At 43.4% G+C, this 21,585-nt stretch overlaps 1 protein-coding gene and 1 non-coding gene across 2 annotated transcripts in view; both read right to left on the reverse strand.

The window, feature by feature from the left end:
* The window catches only part of GPR158 (G protein-coupled receptor 158), a 115,442-nt gene that overhangs the window by 87,068 nt on the left and 6,789 nt on the right, over positions 1-21,585 (reverse strand). Inside the window, exon 2 of the mRNA XM_053409878.1 lies at positions 11,281-11,386. Coding sequence (XP_053265853.1) covers positions 11,281-11,386 — 106 coding nt within the window. The remainder of the gene's footprint in view (positions 1-11,280; positions 11,387-21,585) is intronic.
* On the reverse strand, positions 12,365-12,440 carry TRNAT-CGU (transfer RNA threonine (anticodon CGU)). Its single transcript has one exon. It is a non-coding gene; the product is annotated as a tRNA-Thr (tRNA).

Below are 21,585 nucleotides of genomic sequence, written 5' to 3' on the forward strand. Positions count from 1 at the left end.
TGAGCTATCTTGATCCATGAATCTGTCTAATCCTCTTTTAAAGCCATCCAAAATGGTGGCCATCGCTATTTCTTATAGGAGCACATTCCATATTTTAACTATGCACCATGTGAAGAAATACTTTCTTTTCTCTGTCCATCAGGAGATGCCAATTCTCACAACACCCATTAGCGACTCCATGCACTCTTTATTGGGTTGCAAGCCCAAGAGTGGCTTCATATACTGCTCCCTTTCAGCAGGTGCACTGGAGCTATGAAAAGTATGAACTAGGCCATATTGTTAATTGTTTATTATTTTTAAAGAGTGGTGGTGGCGGCTGAAGAGCTGTAGCTAAGCAACCCACTTTTCCTTTCTGTTGAAAAACGTATTTTGCAAAGCTCCACTTTTCACTGAGAGCTTTGACAAGCCTGTGTCTTTCTTTATATATAACTGTTATTGGAGGAAGGCCTAAACACCACCAAGTTGCTCTCCTATATGGGCTTTTCCTATAAAGAACAAGGATGCAAATCTTCTTCATTTGGGAAGCTTTCAGCAATTGATAAAATGCACCTATTTTTAGTTTTTTAAAAAAGGAGTTCTCTTAAGTTTTTAAAGAGACAGTCGAGGACTGAAACATAGCTTTTTGTTGTTGTTTTTTAAAAAAGCTAAATGACTATCATGGGATTGCCATCATCATTCAGTGCCAAGTACAGTCCTGTTCACTGCATTAAAACTGCCCACATCTCCAGGCACCTGGTGCTTTCTCAACAAATGAACATTTATCGAGGGAAAACCTATTGGTTTTGCCAACCCTGGTGTAAAAAGCCAGAACGAAACAAGCCAAGACAAAAATACATTTGATAAATGAAATTGTTGCAACCCACACAGAGACAGAGAATTGACACTGAGAAACATTTTAGAAATTAGAGCCTTGAGATAGTGAAGTGTTTATTTTCACAAGGAAGCCAAAGCATTTTACTTATTTCATTTATTTCATAAAATGCATATGTACCGCTTGATAAGAAAGAAAGAAAGAAAGAAAGAAAGAAAGAAAGAAAGACTTCAAAGTGGTTTATGGGGATGACTGATTGAACCTCCTCCTTCTCAAAATCCCCTGTGCATTTGCCCTGAACACCTGAAGAAGAATTTGGGGGGGACATCTGAGGTTCTGGTTTCTCATTAACTCCCAACCTTAATGTCAGAGACTGGCAGGGCTCTGGCAACTGGGGGGGGGCAGAGGCTGACCCAGGAGAGGGGGCCAGCAATTTATAGAGTTTGGTGCCACCTGCAAGGCAGGAGAAGGGAAGGGTCTTAGCAGTCAGAGGCAGAGGAGGGGGCACAAGAAATGTTGGAAGTGGGGAAAGAAGCTGTTCAGGCAAGGGGCAGGCCAGTCAAATCCCCCCCCCCATCCCCTGCCCTGCTGTCTCCTAGAAGCAGGAGGCGACAATAAAGCAAAGTGGTCCCACGCTCTGTTCTAGGCAAACAGCCCTGCAAACGCCAAATGGCAACCCAAACAAGCCCAGAGAATGTTAACGGTGGAAGGCTCTCGTTTCCACAGTATTTTTCACAAGTGTCTCTAACACATCCCACTGGCTTTTGCAGCAATGTTATTTATAAAATGAGGGGTTTTTATCATTACAGTTTATTTGTATACCTCTTCTCGACTCCAAGGGGTCCCCAAGCGAACAGCATATTACATTTTTTAAAAACCACACACAAACAAGGAAAACAATTGATCAATCAAAACAAGACAATAAAATGACTGCTTCCAGACAGTTTTTCTATGTCTACTTTTTTTACATCTTTATCTCATTTCCTAAGCACTCGGAAAGTCTCCTTCTGGGGGACAGACTACAGAACTCTAAAGGGACTACTAACTTCCGAAGAACAAGCCATGTCAGCAACAGCCGTTATTAGGACACAAAATATGTGCCTTCACAGTGTGCTACTGTGCATCACTCTGCCCCTTCTTCCAGGATTTATTGCAAATATTTTTATGCTGCTCTTCGTAACTCCCCGGGTGGCTTACAGCAGAACGATAGACACATAAACATGAAACCAGAAGGATAACAACAATTGGACCAAAGAGAGTGAAAAGGAAGAGCAGTTTTAAGAAGCCAAGCATCACATTCAGCAGAAAGGATACAGAGGCAGCACATGACACAGTTACCCAGGCAAATTTAAAATAAATAAATACATCTTCAGCCGGTTCCAAAATTCATCAAGTTCAACACCTGATAAGCCTCCCTGTGGAGAGTATTTGGTAGGCAGAGAGGCACGGACAAGCCTTACACCAAGTTAGACCACTGACCACCCAGTATTTCCTACACTGACCAGCAGTGGCCCTCCAGGGTTTCAGGCAGGGAATCTTTCCCAGGTCCACCTGGAGATGCTGGGAACTGAACATGGGACCTTCTGCATGCAAAAGCCATGTGATTCTATGATTCCATCTTTGATTCTACGTGTAGCTGACTGTAGCATCCACCAAGCTCCTATCCTACCTAGAGGAAACGTCCTCCATCAAAGTGAGGTGTCTACTAGCATAGAACAATGTGTGTCCCATTTCTACCCCAGCATCGCCTAACTACCCCCTGGCAATCAAAGAAAGCGACTCATTGTTTGCAAATTCTGAACGGCTTTACTAAAGCTATCAGCAAGCCTCCTGTTTGCCAGCCTCCAAATCTATGTGAACTGTTAGTGGGAGCTGCACCATCTATCAGCGAGCCTGGATCTCATCCTTTTAATTCCAAATGTCTGTCTGTCTGTCTCATGGAGACAGCTACCTTCAAGAGCACCAGGGCTGAAAGAACATTACATCAAACAGGACACACACCCCTTGCTCACTCTCTCTAACCCCCTTTCTCTCTATCTTTCTCTCTCAGCACGCCCTTTCGTATCTTCCCCCTTCCTTGTCATCTGCATGAACTCAAGCTAAGCAACACAAACTGCCCCTCCCACTGGATTAGAATTTACTTTTTAGCACATCTAATGTAGCTTACAAAAGACACACACAACTACCTCCTTTCCTATACTGTTTGTACGAATGGATGAAATTTTCCTGGAGACTGAACTCTTCCTTTTTCTTTCCTTTTCTAAATTGGCTTAATGCAGACCTACTCTAGACACCTAAAATCATTTCCATGCAGCACTTCTTGGGGGGGGGGGGGTAAAGCGAATTGCTGGCCAGATGTATGACTGCTTAGGAAAAGGGACAGAACAGGAGCATCGTTTCACAGTGTGCAATTACATGCCCAATATATACAGACACTGAAATTGAAATGCTGCATAGAAATATGGATAGTTAAGTGGCATATTGATGTCTTAAATTAAAGCTCTTCCCCCACCCCGTATCAAGCAGCATAGTTCTGCCACGGAGAGGTGGTACTCACAATTCATATCCTAAGATCAGGTTGTATGCCACTACAACTCTTCTTTTTAAGACATGTGGTATGGAAAAAATAGTATTTTGATAGTATAGCTAGAGATCAAACCCTATATCGCTTGCAGAGAATCTCCCAGGAGACTCAACTTTCTTTCTTTCTTTTCTCTCTCTCTCTTTAATGACATCTAGCATAAGATTCTGATATTACAGTTTGAGATGAAACACTGGCAATAAGTCAGCACCATCAGAAGTTAGAGTAAAAGGATTGTATTAATACACACACACACACGCCAACAGCAACAAAATATTCATTTGGCTAGCCTTTGTATTTCTTCTGCTTCCCAAGGGTTGGTGGCATTTCAAGATGGATATTGCGCTCCTGGGACCTAATTTAAGCTGTCAGGTTTCCTAAGAGAACTCATTTTTCTTACTATCCTATTACTCATAATGACGTAGGCATCAGGTGCATGAATTCTTCTTAGCCCTTAGAGGGTGTATTGCCACATCATACATTTTGTTCAACTTGAGACTCGCCCATAGTAGAAGATGTTAATGCATTTGTGTGCAAAAAGGGAATGTGACAGCTTTTTAATATACAGAATTTCACTGCCCAAATTAAGAAAGAACAGAAGGTGGCGCGCAGTTCTATTTATTTATTTCACGTCACAACACCTATATTTTCCACCTGCATTCTTGTCTTCTCACAAATAACTTAAGACTCAAACTTTAATGAGTCACTATCACACTTGCTAAGTATAGCTTATCATCTGGGCTGCTTCGCCAACAACCTGAGACAAAGAGCCATGCGCAATTCAAAATGGTGCAATGAGACAATTAAAAAGGACAGATCCAAACTGCTCTTTAAGATTGGACACAGTGGGCTGGACATGTGGTGTAGTGGTTAGAGTGTTGGACTAGGACCTGGAAGACCAGGGTTCAAATTCCCATTCTGCCATGAAGCTCACTGGGCAGCCTTGGGCCAGTCACTACCTTAGAGCCTAACCTATCTCACAGGGTTGTTGTGGACAGCTCCTTGGAGAAAAAGGAGGGTTAGAAATTGAATAAATATACTATTGTTAGGCGGAATCCAATTGGTGCATTGACAGAAGAGCTTTGAATCCAGCAGCTATCTCAAGCAAAACTAAGGGAAGGGAGCCATTTTATTTTATTTTTTGCCAATTTGCTATTCCCCCTACAGTCTTCTGTCGCCCCCTGCATGCCGCCTTCTAATCTATCATTATCATTTCGGCAATTTATATAAAGCTTAAGGTCTCTGACATACAGAAGCTCAGTACAAGGAAGATAAAAATTAATTTAAACTATAAAAATCAGAATTCAGCTAAAGCACCTACTGAACCCAGCACTCCATTCGTTGCAGTACACCAGCTCTCAGGGCCAAATCAGGTGTGAAACCATTTATGCAGTTCTCAACTGCTGGGTGTGTGATTGTGTGGGTTCATGCGTGCTTGTATTTAAGTAAATCTGCTGAGGTAGCCCCAGTTTGGATCAGGGACCTGGTGAAGGTACAGAGGTTTAACCCTTTGCCTCCCACTGTGGTCCCAATCCAGATCTGCATCGTTGTCCCCCACCCCAGTTCTTTGTGTCTGCTATTTGCACGGGAAGGAAAGCTCCCATTGGCACCAATGGCAGCTTTCCTTCTGGCACAAATAACAGGTAGAATCCCCTAATGGGGGTCCCACGGGGGTCACAATCCAGATCACGTACACTGTATCTGCTATTAGTGCTGGAAAATAGGCTTCTACAGGTGCAAATGGGAGTTTGCCTTCCAGTGCAAATAGCAGGTGTGGTGGGCAAAAGATGTAACACTCCTTTCTGCCCTACCTCATCAAAGTCCAAGTTTAGATTATTCCCCCATGCTTGCTGTTTGCATATTTAAAAATCATCCACGCACTTGCTAATTGTGTGAATTGCTCCATGTCTAGCTTGGCACTTGGACTGAGAATTGTGCATGGTTTTAAAGAGTCCTCTCACTAGTGCTCATCTATTCCTGTGGATGAGCCAAACTTCAAATGTTTTGCAAGAAATAACTTGTCTCAACTTAATCCCTCCATACCATTTGATAAATCTCTACCGTAACTTTAAAGCAATCATTCCTTCTAAATGCAAAAAAAAGCCCTAATGTACACTGTTCTTCTTGTGTGAAATGCTCCATCCCTCTTTATCAGTTGAGCTGCCCTTCTCTCTTCAGCATGCAGTACATTCTCCAGAGCTGCAACACACAAAATCTTCCCGTCACCATGACCTACTTATTCTCGCTTTGCTCTTTCTATAAAGAGTGTAAATAGAAACCTAGCCCCTTGGCACCCTCGATCTGCCTTTCATAAGGCAGTCCCAAATGTGAGCAGAATACTGGCTACACCACCATTCATTAAGCAAACTAAATGTCAAATCCTTGCTGTTTCCAGTTTGTTTTTCATGCCATTATTCCTATTTACTCGTGTCCTTTCATTTTAGAAAGCTGGTAGCTGGCCAGGCTTAAGCAATGTCAAGTTTCTGTTAAGCAGTTAAAAGGAGTCTTCTCCAACCTGGTGCCCTCCAGATGCTTTGGACTACAATTCCCATCACCCCCCAGGTCATTGTAGTCCAAAACATGTGGAGAGCACCACCAGGCCAATGAAAACTGGTTTAAGAAGCTGTGGGGAACCTTGAGCCTTCCAGATGTTGCTGAACTACAACACTCATCAGCCCCAGCAACCATGGCCACTGGTCAGGGATGATGGGAGTTGTAGTTCAGCAGCTTCTGAAGGGCCAAAGGTTCCTCACACCTGGTTAAAGGCTACTTCCAGGTGAAACATCCATTCCTAAGGTACCAATGCAACATTCCTATTGAGAGTTCCACTAGAAGTTGCAGCAACCCAGTTCCTACATAATGGAAGAGAGGAAGCACTACTTTGTTGTTGTTCTTAATTAAATTTATATACCACCCTTTATCCAAAGAGGGTGTACAACATTAAGAACATAGTCTATGCAGCATAATAATAAAAACATAATGCAAAGCATAACAGCAAAATAATCATAATAATGTCATTTTAACTACTGGAAAAGAGGAGGCTGAGAGGAGATATGATAGCCATTTTCAGATATCTCAAGGGCTGTCGTATGGAAGATGGAACAAGCTTGTTTTCTCCTGTTGTGGAGGGTAGGACTTGAACCAATGGCTTCAAGTTACAAGAAAGGAGATTCCAACTAAACATCAGGGAAAACTTTTTGACAGAGTTGTTCAACAGTGGAATGGACTCCTTTGGGAGGTGGAGGACTCTCCTTCCTTGGAGGCTTTTAAGCAGAGGTTGGACGGCCATCTGTCATGGATGCTTTAGCTGAGATTCCTGTATTGCAGTTGTTTGAACTAGATGACCATTTGGGTCCCTTCCAACTCTACAATTCTGTGATTCTATTATTCTAGTGGAGGTGGACTCTTTGAGTGCTAAACACTTTGAGCTCACAACCTTAAGATAAAGGCGGAAGAAAAGGTGAGAGAGGGTGGAAAATGTTCTGGATTCAGCCTCGCCAATGAAGCAAGAATTCTATATTTTGTTTTATTTTTAATTCCGAGCCCCTCTCATCGTTAACCCAGTCTGTAAGAGGGGGTTGCCTAGATCTCCTCCTCCAATGGAAGCAATAGGGAGCCTGTGACACACACACACCTCTACCTGGAGGCTGCTAGGCTCCAACTCCCATCAGCTCCAGACAGCAGGGCTGTAGTCCATCATCATCTGGAGGGCTACAGCCCCAGCCCCAAGTGGCTGCTATTTACTTTGAAAACCATTCATGTCATGGCAAATTGCTTGAGTGGTGCCATGCCTGGTTTGGCTACAAGAGAAGTTTAACTGATCCTTACTCCCCAAGTTCCCCCACCCAGCACTGCAAACTGACCTGGGTCCCAGCTTTTGCTATGCTTCAGATAGATCCTACCTCATTAAAGTAATGGTAAAGGGACCCCTGACCATTAGGTCCAGTCGTGACCAACTCTGGGGTTGTGGCGCTCATCTGGTTTTATTGGCCGAGGGAGCTGGCGTACAGCTTCCGGGTCATGTGGCCAGCATGACTAAGCCACTTCTGGCGAACCAGAGCAGCGCACGGAAACGCCATTTACCTTCCCACTGGAGCAGTACCTATTTATCTACTTGCACTTTGACGTGCTTTCGAACTGCTAGGTGGGCAGGAGCAGGGACAAGCAACGGGAGCTCACCCCGTCGCGGGGATTCGAACTGCCGACTTTCTGATCGGCAAGTCCTAGGCTCTGTGGTTTAACCCACAGCGCCACCCTCATCCCTTCCTACCTCATTAAAGGTGTTTTAATCTGTTTTACAACATTCACTTGGTCACACCATTCAAGTATGCAAAAAAGCACCTTTTTTAAAAAAAAAAGGCAGCTGCAGTCTAGCTTGGCCCGGAGAAATAAACAAAGCTGAGTTCTAGTTTTAAGGGTGAAATGCTCAGGAACTGCAGACATCCTTATGCATCATTCATGATCTCCTGCTTTCTTACATCCTGTCATGCTTTCCATCATGCTCCTGAGATCTAAAAACAACTCAAGCAGCAGACCTGCACTGGAATTTATTCTGCACGCAAAACAATTAAGAGCCAACAGCAGATTCACTCTTCAGATGCTCCCGAATGGAATTCCAGGCCCAAATCTAAATGTCAGCTCCAGGAGAAGGATTTCATTTTGGCATCGCATTTTTAAAGTTTGCCACCTCTTATCTTTTCCCCTGGCAAAGGCATCCCCTGATAGAGGTCAACTCTAGGGAAATGAGAAATTCAAAAGAAACCCTTTTCTACAGCTCGTGAAAGCAACTGACTACTCTATGGTCTTTTAAATGTGTTTGTGGGGAGAGAGGGGTTATTGGTTTGTTTTCGTTTTATTGTGTATTTTGTGTTCCCATTTTGTATTTTTATGTTGTGAACCACCCCGTGATATTTGGATGAAGGTATACAAATTTAATAATAAATGAAAATTAATAATAATAATAATAATAATATTGTCACCATTGGGAATGCCCTTGGGAATGGCAACAATCCAAGTATGGAGGAAAAGCTTGGAAGGACTTAGTAAGACTCACAAGCTCCAACTGCCTGACTCCCCTTAATTGTATACAAATCACTCTTCCAATACCCCCTAAAAAAGGAGACCACTATAAAATGTATTGGGTCTGGAGGGCCCTGGCCCCCCACCACTGAGTTGAGTATTGGACAATGTCACCTAGATTCTGACTTCTTTTGAAGGTGTAAATCACTAGAGACGTATGGATTTATTTATTTTTTGCAATATTCACTATATTTACAAATATGCAGGATGAGAAGGGCAAACGGGATCTCTGGTGGCCATGACCAGGATGACAGTACAGTGGTACCTCAGGTTAAGTACTTAATTCGTTCCGGAGGTCCATACTTAACCTGGAACTGTTCTTAACCTGAAGCACCACTTTAGCTAATGGGGCCTCCCGCTGCCGCCGCGCTGCCGGAGCACGATTTCTGTTCTCATCCTGAAGCAAAGTTCTTAACCTGAAGCACTATTTCTGGATTAGCGGGGTCTGTAACTTGAAGCGTATGTAACCTGAAGCGTATGTAACCCGAGGTACTACTGTATTGTCAACTTAAAAAATAAAAAAAATGAGGGTTGATTTGTTTCTGCTATAATTAATTGTGTTTCTTATGTTCTCCATCACTCAGGCTGTATGCGGAAGATAATTACAGCTATTTATAGCGTTCAGATCGTTCACAAGTAACAGGCTTTTGCTTAGTTGTTGTTTTTCTTAAAACCAAAATAGGAGGCAGGATTTTGGAAGTCTCTGAAAGATGCTGATCCTTACGTGAACCCAAACTCCTTCATGTGCAGCTAGCCAAAAGCAAAGAGTTACAACAAATGGTTGATAAGTGACTGATCAGGGTCAAAGAGCATAGGAAGCTGCCTTATACTGAGTTGGCTTGATAGCACAGGATTGACTACACTGGGAGAATCTCTCCAGGATTTCAGGAAGGGTCCCTCCCAGCCCTACCTGGAGATGCTAGGGATTGAACCTGGGACCTTCTGGTGCAAAGCAGATACTAAAGACCTTCCCCACAGAATTTGCCTTGCTGTTCTTTCTTCATTCTGCTACATTATGGACACCTCCCTCCTGGTCTTTCTTTTCTACAGCTGAAATACCGTATTTATGCTCCATAAGACGCACCTGACCATTAGACGCACCTAGTTTTTAGAGGAGGAAAGGGAGCCCTGTTTTTTTGAGGATCAGCTCAAAGTTGTGCAGCTTCCTTTGCAAAGGGGGAAAATCCTGTTTTTATGGGGTCCAGCTCACAGTTCTGCAGCTTCTTTAAGAAAGGAAAGGAAACCATTTCTACAGTTTCAAGACAGATAATCTAATCAGCCAGTCACATGTCACTGGGGAAACAAACAGCCTCCGTCTGCAGAACATTCAACAATGGAGGCCTGGGCGGGACTGGAAAGGAAGCCAGCGATCGACCACACATTTGCTCCATAAGACGCACAGACATTTCCCCTTACTTTTTAGGAGGAAAAAAGTTCATCTTATGGAGCGAAAAATACGGTACTCCCAGTGGCGGTTGATCCATTTGAGCAAATGAGGCCCTCAGTCTGCCCTCAGCCAGCCCTCACTTCCCTGCCTTCTTACTTAACAGCAAGTTCAGGGGGTAGCCCTGGCTGTCAGCTTCGTCCTTGTCACTCTCAGTGTTGCCGTTGTAGAACCCGGTAGGGAGGAGGACGGGGACAACACTAGAATTTGTTGACTCTGCCTGTCACTGGCTCTAGCGCCACCTACTGTCGATCTCCCTGTCTTCCGCCCTACCAGTCCAAATAGGCTGAATACCACTGAGTACACTACACTCTTGCTCAGGAGGGGAGTACTCTTGAACACAATGTCTACTTCCAAGTAAGCAGAATCAGGCCACACACTACAAGCATACTCCTGAAAACAAGTCATGCACCCAAAGTCGTAACTTAAATACATGCCTACTACATTCAAGGTCCAACCCAGGCACGTGGTTAGAATCCCATAGATCAGGAGCAGTCAACAAGGTACCACTCCAGATGTTGTCTAAATACAGCTCCCAGCAGCCCACGCCTGGTAGTAAATGGTCAGGGATGATGGAGGTGGCAGTCCATCGACATCTGGAGGTACCATGTTGGCCCCAGGGGAGAAAATCTCATTGAATTCAGTAGGGTTTAGTTCTGATCAAATATGTATATAATCACGCAACTAAACGCACTGCTACCAGGAGCTAAACCATGGTTTGTCTCAGCATTACATGCAAATCTGAGCTCATGGTTTGTCTCCCCCAACAAACCACGAGCAGTAAGCCAAGAACAAACCTCAATTACGAGGTTTGCTTAAAACAATACAAGAGCATCAGCAAGAGTATGCGAGGAGCAAAGTAGCCACAATTTTCACAATGTGTACCAGCGCACTTGCTTGTTCTCACTAAGCCATAGTTTGGCTTAGCGTTACATTCAAACCAAGCTAATATTTTCCTACATGTGTTGTTGGGGTTTTTTATGTGCATTTCCTTGTATGTTTAGCACTGAAATAAAGGACAACAGGTCTGGCTATACATGAATCATGTGGGTGGGTGCGTGTGCATGCACATATATTTGTGCGCATGCATTTAAAAGTGATTACTAGATATATGCCCAAAATAGAAAGTTCAGCCCATTTATTACAAGAGCCTTCTATGGCTTTGGTGAAGGAACAGCAGTTGCCAACCACAAAGTTACCTTGTTCTACAGTTCGCTGCCACTGAAAGCTTGTACGGTCCATCTTGTGTGGGAAGCTTATTCCCATTTAAAAAGCAGGAAAATAAGGTCAAGACTTGCAATGTGGAAATCAAAGCGAAACATGGTAGAATACATCATTCATTGAGATTAAGGTACGTTTCCTTACCTCGGAGCTATTTAAGTGGCATGTGTGAGTTCCTGAAAACCAGCCCTCATTTGAACATTGGTCAATGTCCACTTTTTGTAAGTTTATGTCCACTTTCACAACACCCCTGGAAGAAGAATAAGAAATGCCATTAATTCACATAGATTCAACACACCATTTTCCTTTCACTGTTAAAAATGGCGGGAATGTAGTGCTGAATCTTAATTGCATTTATGAAAAGCTATAGTTATTTGATTTGATGTACTGTATTTCTAGGATACTAACAAACAGTAAATAACAGCAGAACATCATAAATACAGCATAAATCATATAATATAATTAACAAAGCATGAATAAAACAACTGCAATCTATAAAACACTAGTAACAAAACAGCAACCAGAATATAAGCTAAACAAGAAATTTACAGCATAGGTCATATTATATGATTAACAAATCAATATAGCATTTCTATAAAGCGATGTTAACAACATTAACAAAATAGCACCTAAAAAAAAATTCAGCTAAGCACTGTTAAATCCATACACACCAATCATCTCACTAAGTTGGTTCTGATAACGAGTGCCAAACTTGCTCTGGTTATTAGTACCAGGAGTAAAAAGGATAGCTTTTTAGTGGGCTGTTATACATTAGTGGATAGCTGCAAATGCTTTATGTTTTGTGCCGTTCTTCATTTCAAAAGCTTGTGTACTCCTACCCATCCCACAGATGTTGGCCCAGTCTAACCTATTCAGTCTCTCCATTACAGTCTGAAAACAACATCACAACAAGCTCCCAGTCGACTCTTAAGCCTTCTCTGAATCATCATCAGCTCATGTGTTGTTCGACATGAGATGTTAAGCTGGAAGAGAGCCATTCCGTTTTGTTTCCGCCATTGTCAATAGCTGCCAGTATCACATAAATCTGCATCAAGCAGATTTCACAATTTTCACAGTACTCTAATAGGAGTTGTATTCAGCTAAGATCTCCTCTGAACAGACCCACTGAAATCAATGGACTTTGGTTAGTCATAGAACCATAGAACTGTAGAGTTGGAAGGGACCACGGGGGTGATCTAGTACAACCCCCTGCAATGTAGGAATCTTTTGCCCAATGTGGGGCTCAAACCCACAACCCTGAGATTACGAATCTCATGCTTTACCAACTGAGCTATCCACAGGACTTCTCGTGCCCATTGATTTCAGTGGGCATACCTACTCTGCGTATGACAAACACTGGATGCAATCCAATATTAGTCAATTAGATTTATGAGCCATTTGTGGAATTGGCTCCCTTTGCAGAATGTTCTTGATTGAATCGGAAGGCTTAGAATTACTTAACCAACTACAGGTACAGAGCCTAAGAGTCCTGCTTGACCTGCTTTTCAATAAACAGGTTTGCTGTGGGGGCCAGAAGTGCTTTTTATCTTCTGTGTTTATTGTGTAGACTCATCCCTTCTTGAATAGAGAGGATTTTTCAATGCTGACTCATGCTTTCATAACTCCCTGCTCAATACAGGGCTGCCCTTGAATACAACTCAGGTACTTCTGGCATCTGAATTTCGGACCAATGTTTTCGGAGAAATATTTTAAAAAAGTTAAATGCCCCATCCAAGCCTCCCCACAGGCTGACCTTTTGAACTTGTGGGATGATCCAACAACAATTTTACCAAACTAAGGAACTTTTGACATGGATGCTGGCTGCAACAAGAATTTCTTTGGCCCAGAAATGGAGGACACTACAGGGCTTAAACATAACATAACCCACAAATTACACATTTCTAAGGTCAGGAAGACCAGGGACATTTTCATGCAGTTAGGTGGAATTTCATTTATTATATTCTTGTGAACTGCCCTGAGATGAAGAGGGGGGTTATTGGTGGTTTTTTTATTATTATTATTAAATATTTTATGTCCTGGTTTTGTATTTTTCCTGTTGTGAACCTGGGATCTTTGGGTGAAGGGTGATATACAAATTTAATAAATAAAGATATCAAGAATGATTTGAGGCTTCTCATGGTAAGAAAGGTTTGGTAATATCTGCAGTTCAAGTTGCGACTGTGAAGGCACAGGACCAGGAGCCAAGAAATGATGGCAAATCTGAGGAACAGGTGTGGAGAATTTCAGCTGCTCCAGGTGACTCCTGGAAGTGGGCCACTAAACCCTCTGGCTCAATGCTGGAAATCCATCAGTAGAGCATTGCTGGCAGGTGGCTGAAAACCTCCAGTAAGGAAGGGCCGGGCACCCCTCTAGGTCAGGGATAGCCAACATGGGGCTCTCCAACTGGGCTACAACTCTCACCATACCTGACCACTGGCCATCTTTGCTCTGGCTGATGGGAACTATAGTACAACATCAACTGGACGGCACCATGTTGGCTACCCCTGCTCTAGGTAATTGACTCCATTGTCAAATTAGTAAGAGCATATTTCTCCTATTCTCCTGTAAATGAAGCCGATTTGATCAATCCCTAGGCTTCTGAAGCAGCAGAGTAAGGCTGTCTACACACTCCCATTTACTCTACATCTAGTGCTCTCCCCACCACTGGGTTGGGAAGCCGTGTGCACATGACAACAACCCCAATCCACATCCACCCTGTTGTTTCTTGTGAAATACTGCACCAAACCAGTTTTGATCCCAATTGAGACCTGCTCATTGGCTGAATACATCCCTCCTTCCTGATGTGGACATACAGCAGGCAGCTTAAGATACACAGAAAACCGTGCTGATCTGTACAACCATGTACAAACACAGTTTTGAAACGCAGCCAAAAGAAAAGAACAACCTCACTGCGTTTTAAGCCAGTAACGCACACACGGCCAAAAAAGCCTGTTCATGTATTTGAAGATTACTTCCTTCAGTGTATTTAAAGGAGGTGGGAATTGAGGAGCTTAAATTAGAGAGGGAGGATCAGGAACAAGGTAGAGAGACAGAAGCATCAGAAACAGAGGGGTACCACTTTAGTACATGAAGGAGGCTGGGTATTCAACAGAATATTGGGTGTACAACACAGTGGGCAGAAGTAGCCAAAGGAGGTGAAATAGGAAAATATTTAGTGTTGGATGCAGTTTGCCCAGGATGGGTAGTGGATTTATTTGAGTTTGTATTGAGATTTTTACCTTACACTGTTATTCTTTTTTTACTTTCGAGAGAAGAAATAATAATAATAATGCATCACAGCTTATCTTGAAACCTCCATGACCAAATAGAATTAAAAACCTAAAAATGAATTATCTATTAACCTACTAAGCAGGCGCCGTATTAACTGTGCTGTCCAGATGTTTGATCAGGACATAAGACGTTAAATGCACGATAAGTACAATTTGGCTTGTCAGCAGCATTAGATCAGCCTGATATTCGCTGAGACTGGCAGTGGCGCTTTTCAGAATTCGGTATTCAAAATGAACCAACAAAGGTAATTGAAGACCATCTGACATTCGTATAGCACATTTTGCCCACAGAAAGCTAGCTCCCCAATGTCTATCATCATCATTGTTATTATTATTTACACTGCTAGCATGAAGTACTACAAACTTAGTAGTTTGAATGCCCATCAGCAGATATGTTGCAGCTATGCACACTGATCCCAGAATCATAGAATTCTGAGTTGCAAGGGACCACAAGGGTCATGCAGTCCAACCCCCTGCAATGCACGTATCTTTTGCCCAACATGGGGCTTGAACCCATGGCCTTGAGATTAAGAGTCTGGGGCTCTACCAGCTGAGCTATCCCAGGCTGATAATAAACTATAGCATGTTCAAGTGTCCAGAGCAATTCAAATTCATTAAATCAGAGCAATCCATACAAGAGGCCAGAAAGACAAGCCTGTTATTACGAACCCCGTGTTGCAGGGCAGGTAGCATTGTTTGGGAGAAAGGTGAGACAGAGGAGCAGGTGGTAAATGAAACACAGGGGGAAGGGCCATAGCTCGGGGACGGAGAAGCCCCCTTGGAGGCAGAAGGTTCCAAGTTCAATCCCTGGCATCTCCAGGTAGGGCTGGGAGAGACTCCTGCCTAAAACCCTGGAAAGACTGCCAGTCAGTGTAGGCAATATTGAGCAAAATATACCAATGGTCTGATGCAGCATAAGGCTTTGTTCCTTTAGCAGTCGTTAAAACCCAGAAGGACAGATCGTGAAGCTGAGGCTCCAATACTTTGGCCACCTCATGAGAAGAGAAGACTCCCTGGAAAAGACCCTGATGCTGGGAAAGATGGAGGGCACAAAGAGAAGGGGACGACAGAGGACGAGATGGTTGGACGGTTTTCTCGAAGCTACCAGCATGAGTTTGACCAAACTGCGGGAGGCAGTGGAAGACAGGAGTGCCTGGCGTGCTCTGGTCCATGGGTCATGAAAAGTCGGACACGACTAAATGACTAAACAACAACAAAACCCAGAGATTAATTTTAGGTGGTATGGGATTCAAAGACTCCCAAACTGTGGTCCATGGGCCACTAGTGGTCTGCAAGCTTCATTCATGTGGAACGTGCACATTAAATGTTCGTTCCGATTTCTAATTGTATTATATTGCTTTATTTCCTTTTTTGCTTCTTATATTGTATTTTATTGCATTGCAATCTAAAATCTGTAGCGTGTAACTTGCAATGCAATAGAATACAATATAAGAAATAAAAGAAGCAATGAAAATACAATTAAAAATAGTTTAGTATCTAGCACAGTGCATCACAATTGCTACAACAGGCAGAACAATCATTAAGAGGTCCACCGAGACCCTCAGCAATTTTGAAGTCATCTGTGAGGGAAAATAAGTTTGGGAACCACTGACCTATCGTATTATTAGTTATTTTTTATACTACATTATTTATATATGACATACATCTCCTCCACATTTTATACTCACAACAACCCCATGAGGCATACCTTTCAACATTTCTCCGATGAAAATAGGGACGTCCTAAGGAAAAGAGGGACATTCTGGGATTAAATCAGAAACCGGGACAGCTTCTGTAAAGCCAGGACTGTTCTTGGAAAATAGCAACACTTGGAAGGTCTGCATGAGGTAGTTTAAGCTGAGAGTGAGAGGTTGGCTCAAGGTAACCCAGTTAGCTTTGTGGCTGCAGAGGGGATTCGAACCCTGGTCTTCCAGGTCCTAGTCCAGCACTCTAACCACTACACCAGCCCGGGGACTATGCCACACTGATGGTTGGAAGGCATGAAACACTTGCAGAATGCAAAAATCTCTCAGTGGAAAATCATCTTTCTCCTTGCTGTAGATTCCATCTAGAACAGCTAGATTCAGCTAGAAGCACAACAGCAGTAATTGGCTGCTTGGCAATACAATAAGGTTGCTCAGCAGAGCTAGGAAGATTGTGTTACCTCCAATTACGGCTGTTGTGTATGGCCGCCATGCTTATCTTGTGCACATTTGAGCTTTGCACAGATATGTCATAAAGGCTAGAGCGCTTACATTTCATTTGGCCTCGCTATTCACACTGTCTCTCTCTTTATCCATGTGTCTGTATGTATATATGTCAACCCACTGAGACAAACACTTCATGCACCCAGGTCTAAACCACGAAAGCTCCTGCCAGAATTAATCTATTTGTCCTTAAGAGGATTTCTTGCTGTGTTTGCTGCAAAAGACTCACACAGCTAACCCCTCTACAACCATGACAGGGGAGGAAGTCTATAAATGTCAGGAGTCGCTCTTGATTGAAAAGGCGCTCAAAGGGAAGTTGGGGCCCTCCTCTCGCAGCACCCCAGGGCTGCAAGTTTACCAACACTTAACTAGGAAGAAATCTCACTGGAACCAATGAGACCTACTTTTGGGTATCCACGGTTAGAATTAGGCCCCCTAAACTCAATGGAGCATGCCTCCAGGGGTGAAGTCAAACCGCTGTGATAGCAGCACCAAAGTGGCCCTCTGTGTGGTGCAAACCTGGGCAGTGTATATGGGGGTCCTGGGCTGCCCAGACAACAAAAAAACCCTCTCAGCCACACTGATGTGGTCGAAAGGAAAGGAAAGCAATACATTTGGCACCAGCTCGGTTGTACGAGTTGCGGGAAAGAGGCATACATGGCGCCATCCAACCATCTTAGGATCAGAGTTTTCCTTGTCCCTCACTTCCATACCATCCAACTACAGTGGTAACTCGGGTTACAGACGCTTCAGGTTACAGACTCCGCTAACCCAGAAATAGTACCTTGGGTTAAGAACTTTGCTTCAGGATGAGAACAGAAATTGCGCAGCAGCATGGCGGCAGCAGGAAGCCCCATTAGCTAAAGTGGTACCTCAGGTTAAGGACAGTTTCAAGTTAAGAATGGACCTCCAGAACAAATTAAGTTCTTAACCCAAGGTAGCACCGTATTTCCACTGCAAAACCGGGACACATGTCTTCCAGGGTGTGCTCCTGGGCGAGACACATAGCCAGCCTCGCTCTTGCCACCCCCCTCCCAAAGAAAAGCATTTTCTTGGGGCGAAAGCACACAAGATCACAGCACCAAAAATGGCCACCGAGATATTGCACAAAGAAACAGGATGTCCTGTTTTTCACAGGACATTTGGAAGGTATGCAGCACTTCCCTCCACTACAGCATGTGAAGAAATTCTTTTAAGTGCCTGTTAAAAACATTTTTTTGTTTTTGTTTAGGCAAGCCTACTGACATATGCAGAATGCTGGCATGTACTTTAATCTGGTTTGGGGTTTGTTTTTGCTTATTAGTTTTATTTATTTATTTACGGGTGTTTTAAACAGTTGTTTTGGATGCCATAAGAAATTTGAAACATTTGTTTTATTGTATCGTAGAAACAAAGATCCTCTTAAGAGTATGGTGCAAGATGAAGGAGAACTATGATTTAATTCAGAGGTATAGCGTATACTGCAGCACAGAAGAACACAAGCAGAAAAATTACATACCCACGCCATGTAGATTATGACACACGACTTTCTCTCTACCAATAAAAAGCAGGGATTTCTCCTGTCCCAAGTAAAGTGGTTGTGTGCTTCAGAAACATCCCTGTATGTGCAAATCAGTGGTTATGTCAGTAAAGGTTGGGGACTTGCTGGGCTGAGATGTGGATAATTACATCCCCATTCAGCCACTGTGTGACCTTGGACCAGCCATACACACTCTCTTACAGCCTAAGCTACCTTACAGAGTTGTTTTGTGGATAAAACGAGAAGGGGGAGAACCAAATACACCACCTCAAATTCACTGGAGGAAAGGTGGGATCTAAATAAAAATATTAAACATTTGAGAAAGAGAGAAAAGACTTGGGAATCCATGTGTGAACACATGCTCTAAGTCAACGCCAGTGCAAAAATCCGAACGCCAATCGACACATGTTTTCCCATGCAACACACTATGATCTGGTCCACATCTGCATTAAGACTAGATCAAGTCACATTATGGATGGGATAGCTCAGTCGGTAGAGACTATGAATCTCAGGATTTTGGGTTTCAGCCCCATGTTAGGGGAAAATATCCATGCACTGCAGGGGGCTGGACTAGATGACACCTGTGGTCCCTTCCAGCTCTATAATTCTATGTAATGAACACACATCCCCTCCCTGCGGTTCATCTTTCATAAATGCGGGGAGCTTTCTCTCCCAGAACTGAGCAGATGTACTACTACCATATTTTTTTCCCCTCCGGCGTGCATTTCGAAGAGGACAGCAGCCTTCACTAAAAATAAATTTAATCAGAAAACTGGGCACAGCAATGTAGGCATATGAATTAGATCCACCTGCAGAGGGAAATCCCTCTGGACCATTTGGAGCAGTTTGCAAGAGTCAGATCTGAAATCTATCTTGTCAATGAGATTATGGCAGTTTCTAATGCGCCTTCAGATATATGGCATAGATCACGGCATATCTGGGGAGTTCCCGGTAATTTAATCAAAAGAGCTCGTTAAATAGTCTTTTCTCGCTTCAATTACTGCTTGGCTGAATTCTGCCAGCAGAGGAAACACAGCACAGGATGAAGCTTTCTATATGCAAAAACGTAATGTTTAGAAGGGAGGGAGGACAGAGAGGGAGTCTTATTCTCCCCACATCCGCACCAAAAAAGAACCCCCCTGAATCATTGCAGGAGCTTACCATTAGGTCCAGTCGTGCCTGACTCTGGGTTTGCAGTGCTCATCTCGCTTTATTGGCCGAGGGAGCCGGCGTACAGCTTCCGGGTCATGTGGCCAGCATGACTAAGCCACTTCTGGCGAACCAGAGCAGCGCATGGAAACACCATTTACCTTCCCGCCGGAGCAGTACCTATTTATCTACTTGTACTCTGACGCGCTTTCGAACTGCTAGGTTGGCAGAAGCAGGGACCAAGCAACGGGAGCTCACCCCGTCGCGGGGATTTGAACCGGCGACCTTCTGATTGGCAAGTCCTAGGCTCTGTGGTTTAACCCACAGCGCCGCATGGCAGGACAGAATTGCAAACAAATATGTGCTCTCCCAGCCCTGTCTCAGCGATATCTATGCTGGATTGGTCGTATCCACAGAATGGAAGATGGCAAGATCCCCAAGGATGTGGTCGAAAGGGAGCGGGCTTCAAGCACCAGGCCCGTTGGCAGACCAACTCTGTGCTACAAAGATGTCTGCAAACGTTACATGAAGACTAACAACATCCCACATTGCCATGTGGGAATCCCTTGCGGACAACCGCAGCGCATGGAGACAGTCAGTCAAGTCCATATCAGCAACCAGAGGAGGAATGACCGCTGGGAGGAGAGCGGAGAGGGGGGAAATGCCATGGTGCATCTGCAGCAGCACAACTGGATGCCTTCATCTGCCCCAGCTGCAATAAAACTTGTCTCTCCCACATTGGTCTCTACAGCCACAGCAAGCGCTGCAAACTGCCAACAGCTTGACTTCACCCACAAAGGCGCGTTTCTCCATGGCTTCCCAAGATAGACAGGTACCAACATCAGCTCCTGTGAGCTCCAGCAACTAATGCACTCACTGCCTGAACATTACAAACAGAGGGAATTAAACATCCTTCCCCTATTCAGAGATGGTGAGCACACTTATTCTCACTTACCTGGGAATGTGCCCCACTGAATTTAAAGGAGTTGCTTCTGAACAGACATGCATAGGATTGAGGTATTAATTTGCAGAGATCAGAAGCGGGGGTGAGGAACAAATGTTCAAAACTGGTTTGAGGAACCGTTGGCTCTCCAGATGCTGCAGAACTACAACTCCCACCAGCCCCCAGCAAGCACGGGCAAAGGTATGGTGGGAGTTATAGTTCAGCCACAGTTGGAGGACCAAAGGTTCCCCATACCCAGTTTAAAACAAGGCATCCTCAAAAAGCAACAAATAAATAAATCTAGTGATTTACCAAGGGCTGGTCCTAGAAAATAGGAACATTTGAAGAATATGAAATAAATACAGCCTTTACAATCCATTTCCTAAATGGGAAGAATGCCTGTCCTTTAAAAAAAAAAATCTGTGTAGCACATTTTGCTTTGAGTGTTGCAGCCCCAAGATAAGCTGGAAAGGATATCAAATGTTGAAGGCTTGTCTGGTGAGAAAATGTACTGAAAGGTTATTTCTCTCATTCCAAGCGGTGAAATGGGAAGGAGCAGGCAAACCAGAACATTAACATGTCCCTAACAGATGGCTCACAAGAGGCATTTTGCTGGGGGAAGACTCAGTGCAGCATTTTAAGGAGAGAAAGATGAATATTTCATCCTTTTACTCTTAAGGAACTCAACAAGAGGAGTTTGGAATTTTTAAAAGCCTCATTATCACTCAATGACACAGAGAAAGGGAAATTTAAAAGCCTATTTTGAGAGGCATGTGTGGTGATTAATCGTAATGATATAATGACACAGGTATAATTTTTCCCACTTTTTTTTTTTTACCATTTCAGATTGTGAATGGATTTAAATGAAAATTATGTTTCAGTTGTACGATTTGCTAACACACACATGGAAAAGGTGCTTAGAACAAGAATTTCGTGATTTTGCTGTTTTGTGTTGCTTTGATCCATTCATTGTACCTTAGTTGCATGTTTCTTTTGTACTAGGAAGTGCTGTTTTTATTTGTTAATTCTTTGCTATTGTAGAAAGCCACCTTGAGTTCAGCTTGGTTGCTGGAAAAGCAGTTTAGAAATATGATATTGAATCAAATCAAGTACAGCCAAACATCATTCTCAGGGAAGTTCTGTCCCTCCAGTCACTAAACAGGCAGCCAGATAAGTGGTTCAGCTCTCCAATAAAGCATGCAGATATTGCCTCAACTAGAAATATGGGCTTGTATTCAACTAAGTCCTAATCAAAAATAAGTTAAACCTGCCCATTAACTTCATTGGGTCTACTCTGAGAATAACTGGCATGGAATGCCACCCATGAACTCCATAGGTGTG

This window comes from Podarcis raffonei, chromosome 12 (assembly GCF_027172205.1).
Source record: "Podarcis raffonei isolate rPodRaf1 chromosome 12, rPodRaf1.pri, whole genome shotgun sequence".
Lineage (NCBI taxonomy): Eukaryota > Metazoa > Chordata > Lepidosauria > Squamata > Lacertidae > Podarcis > Podarcis raffonei.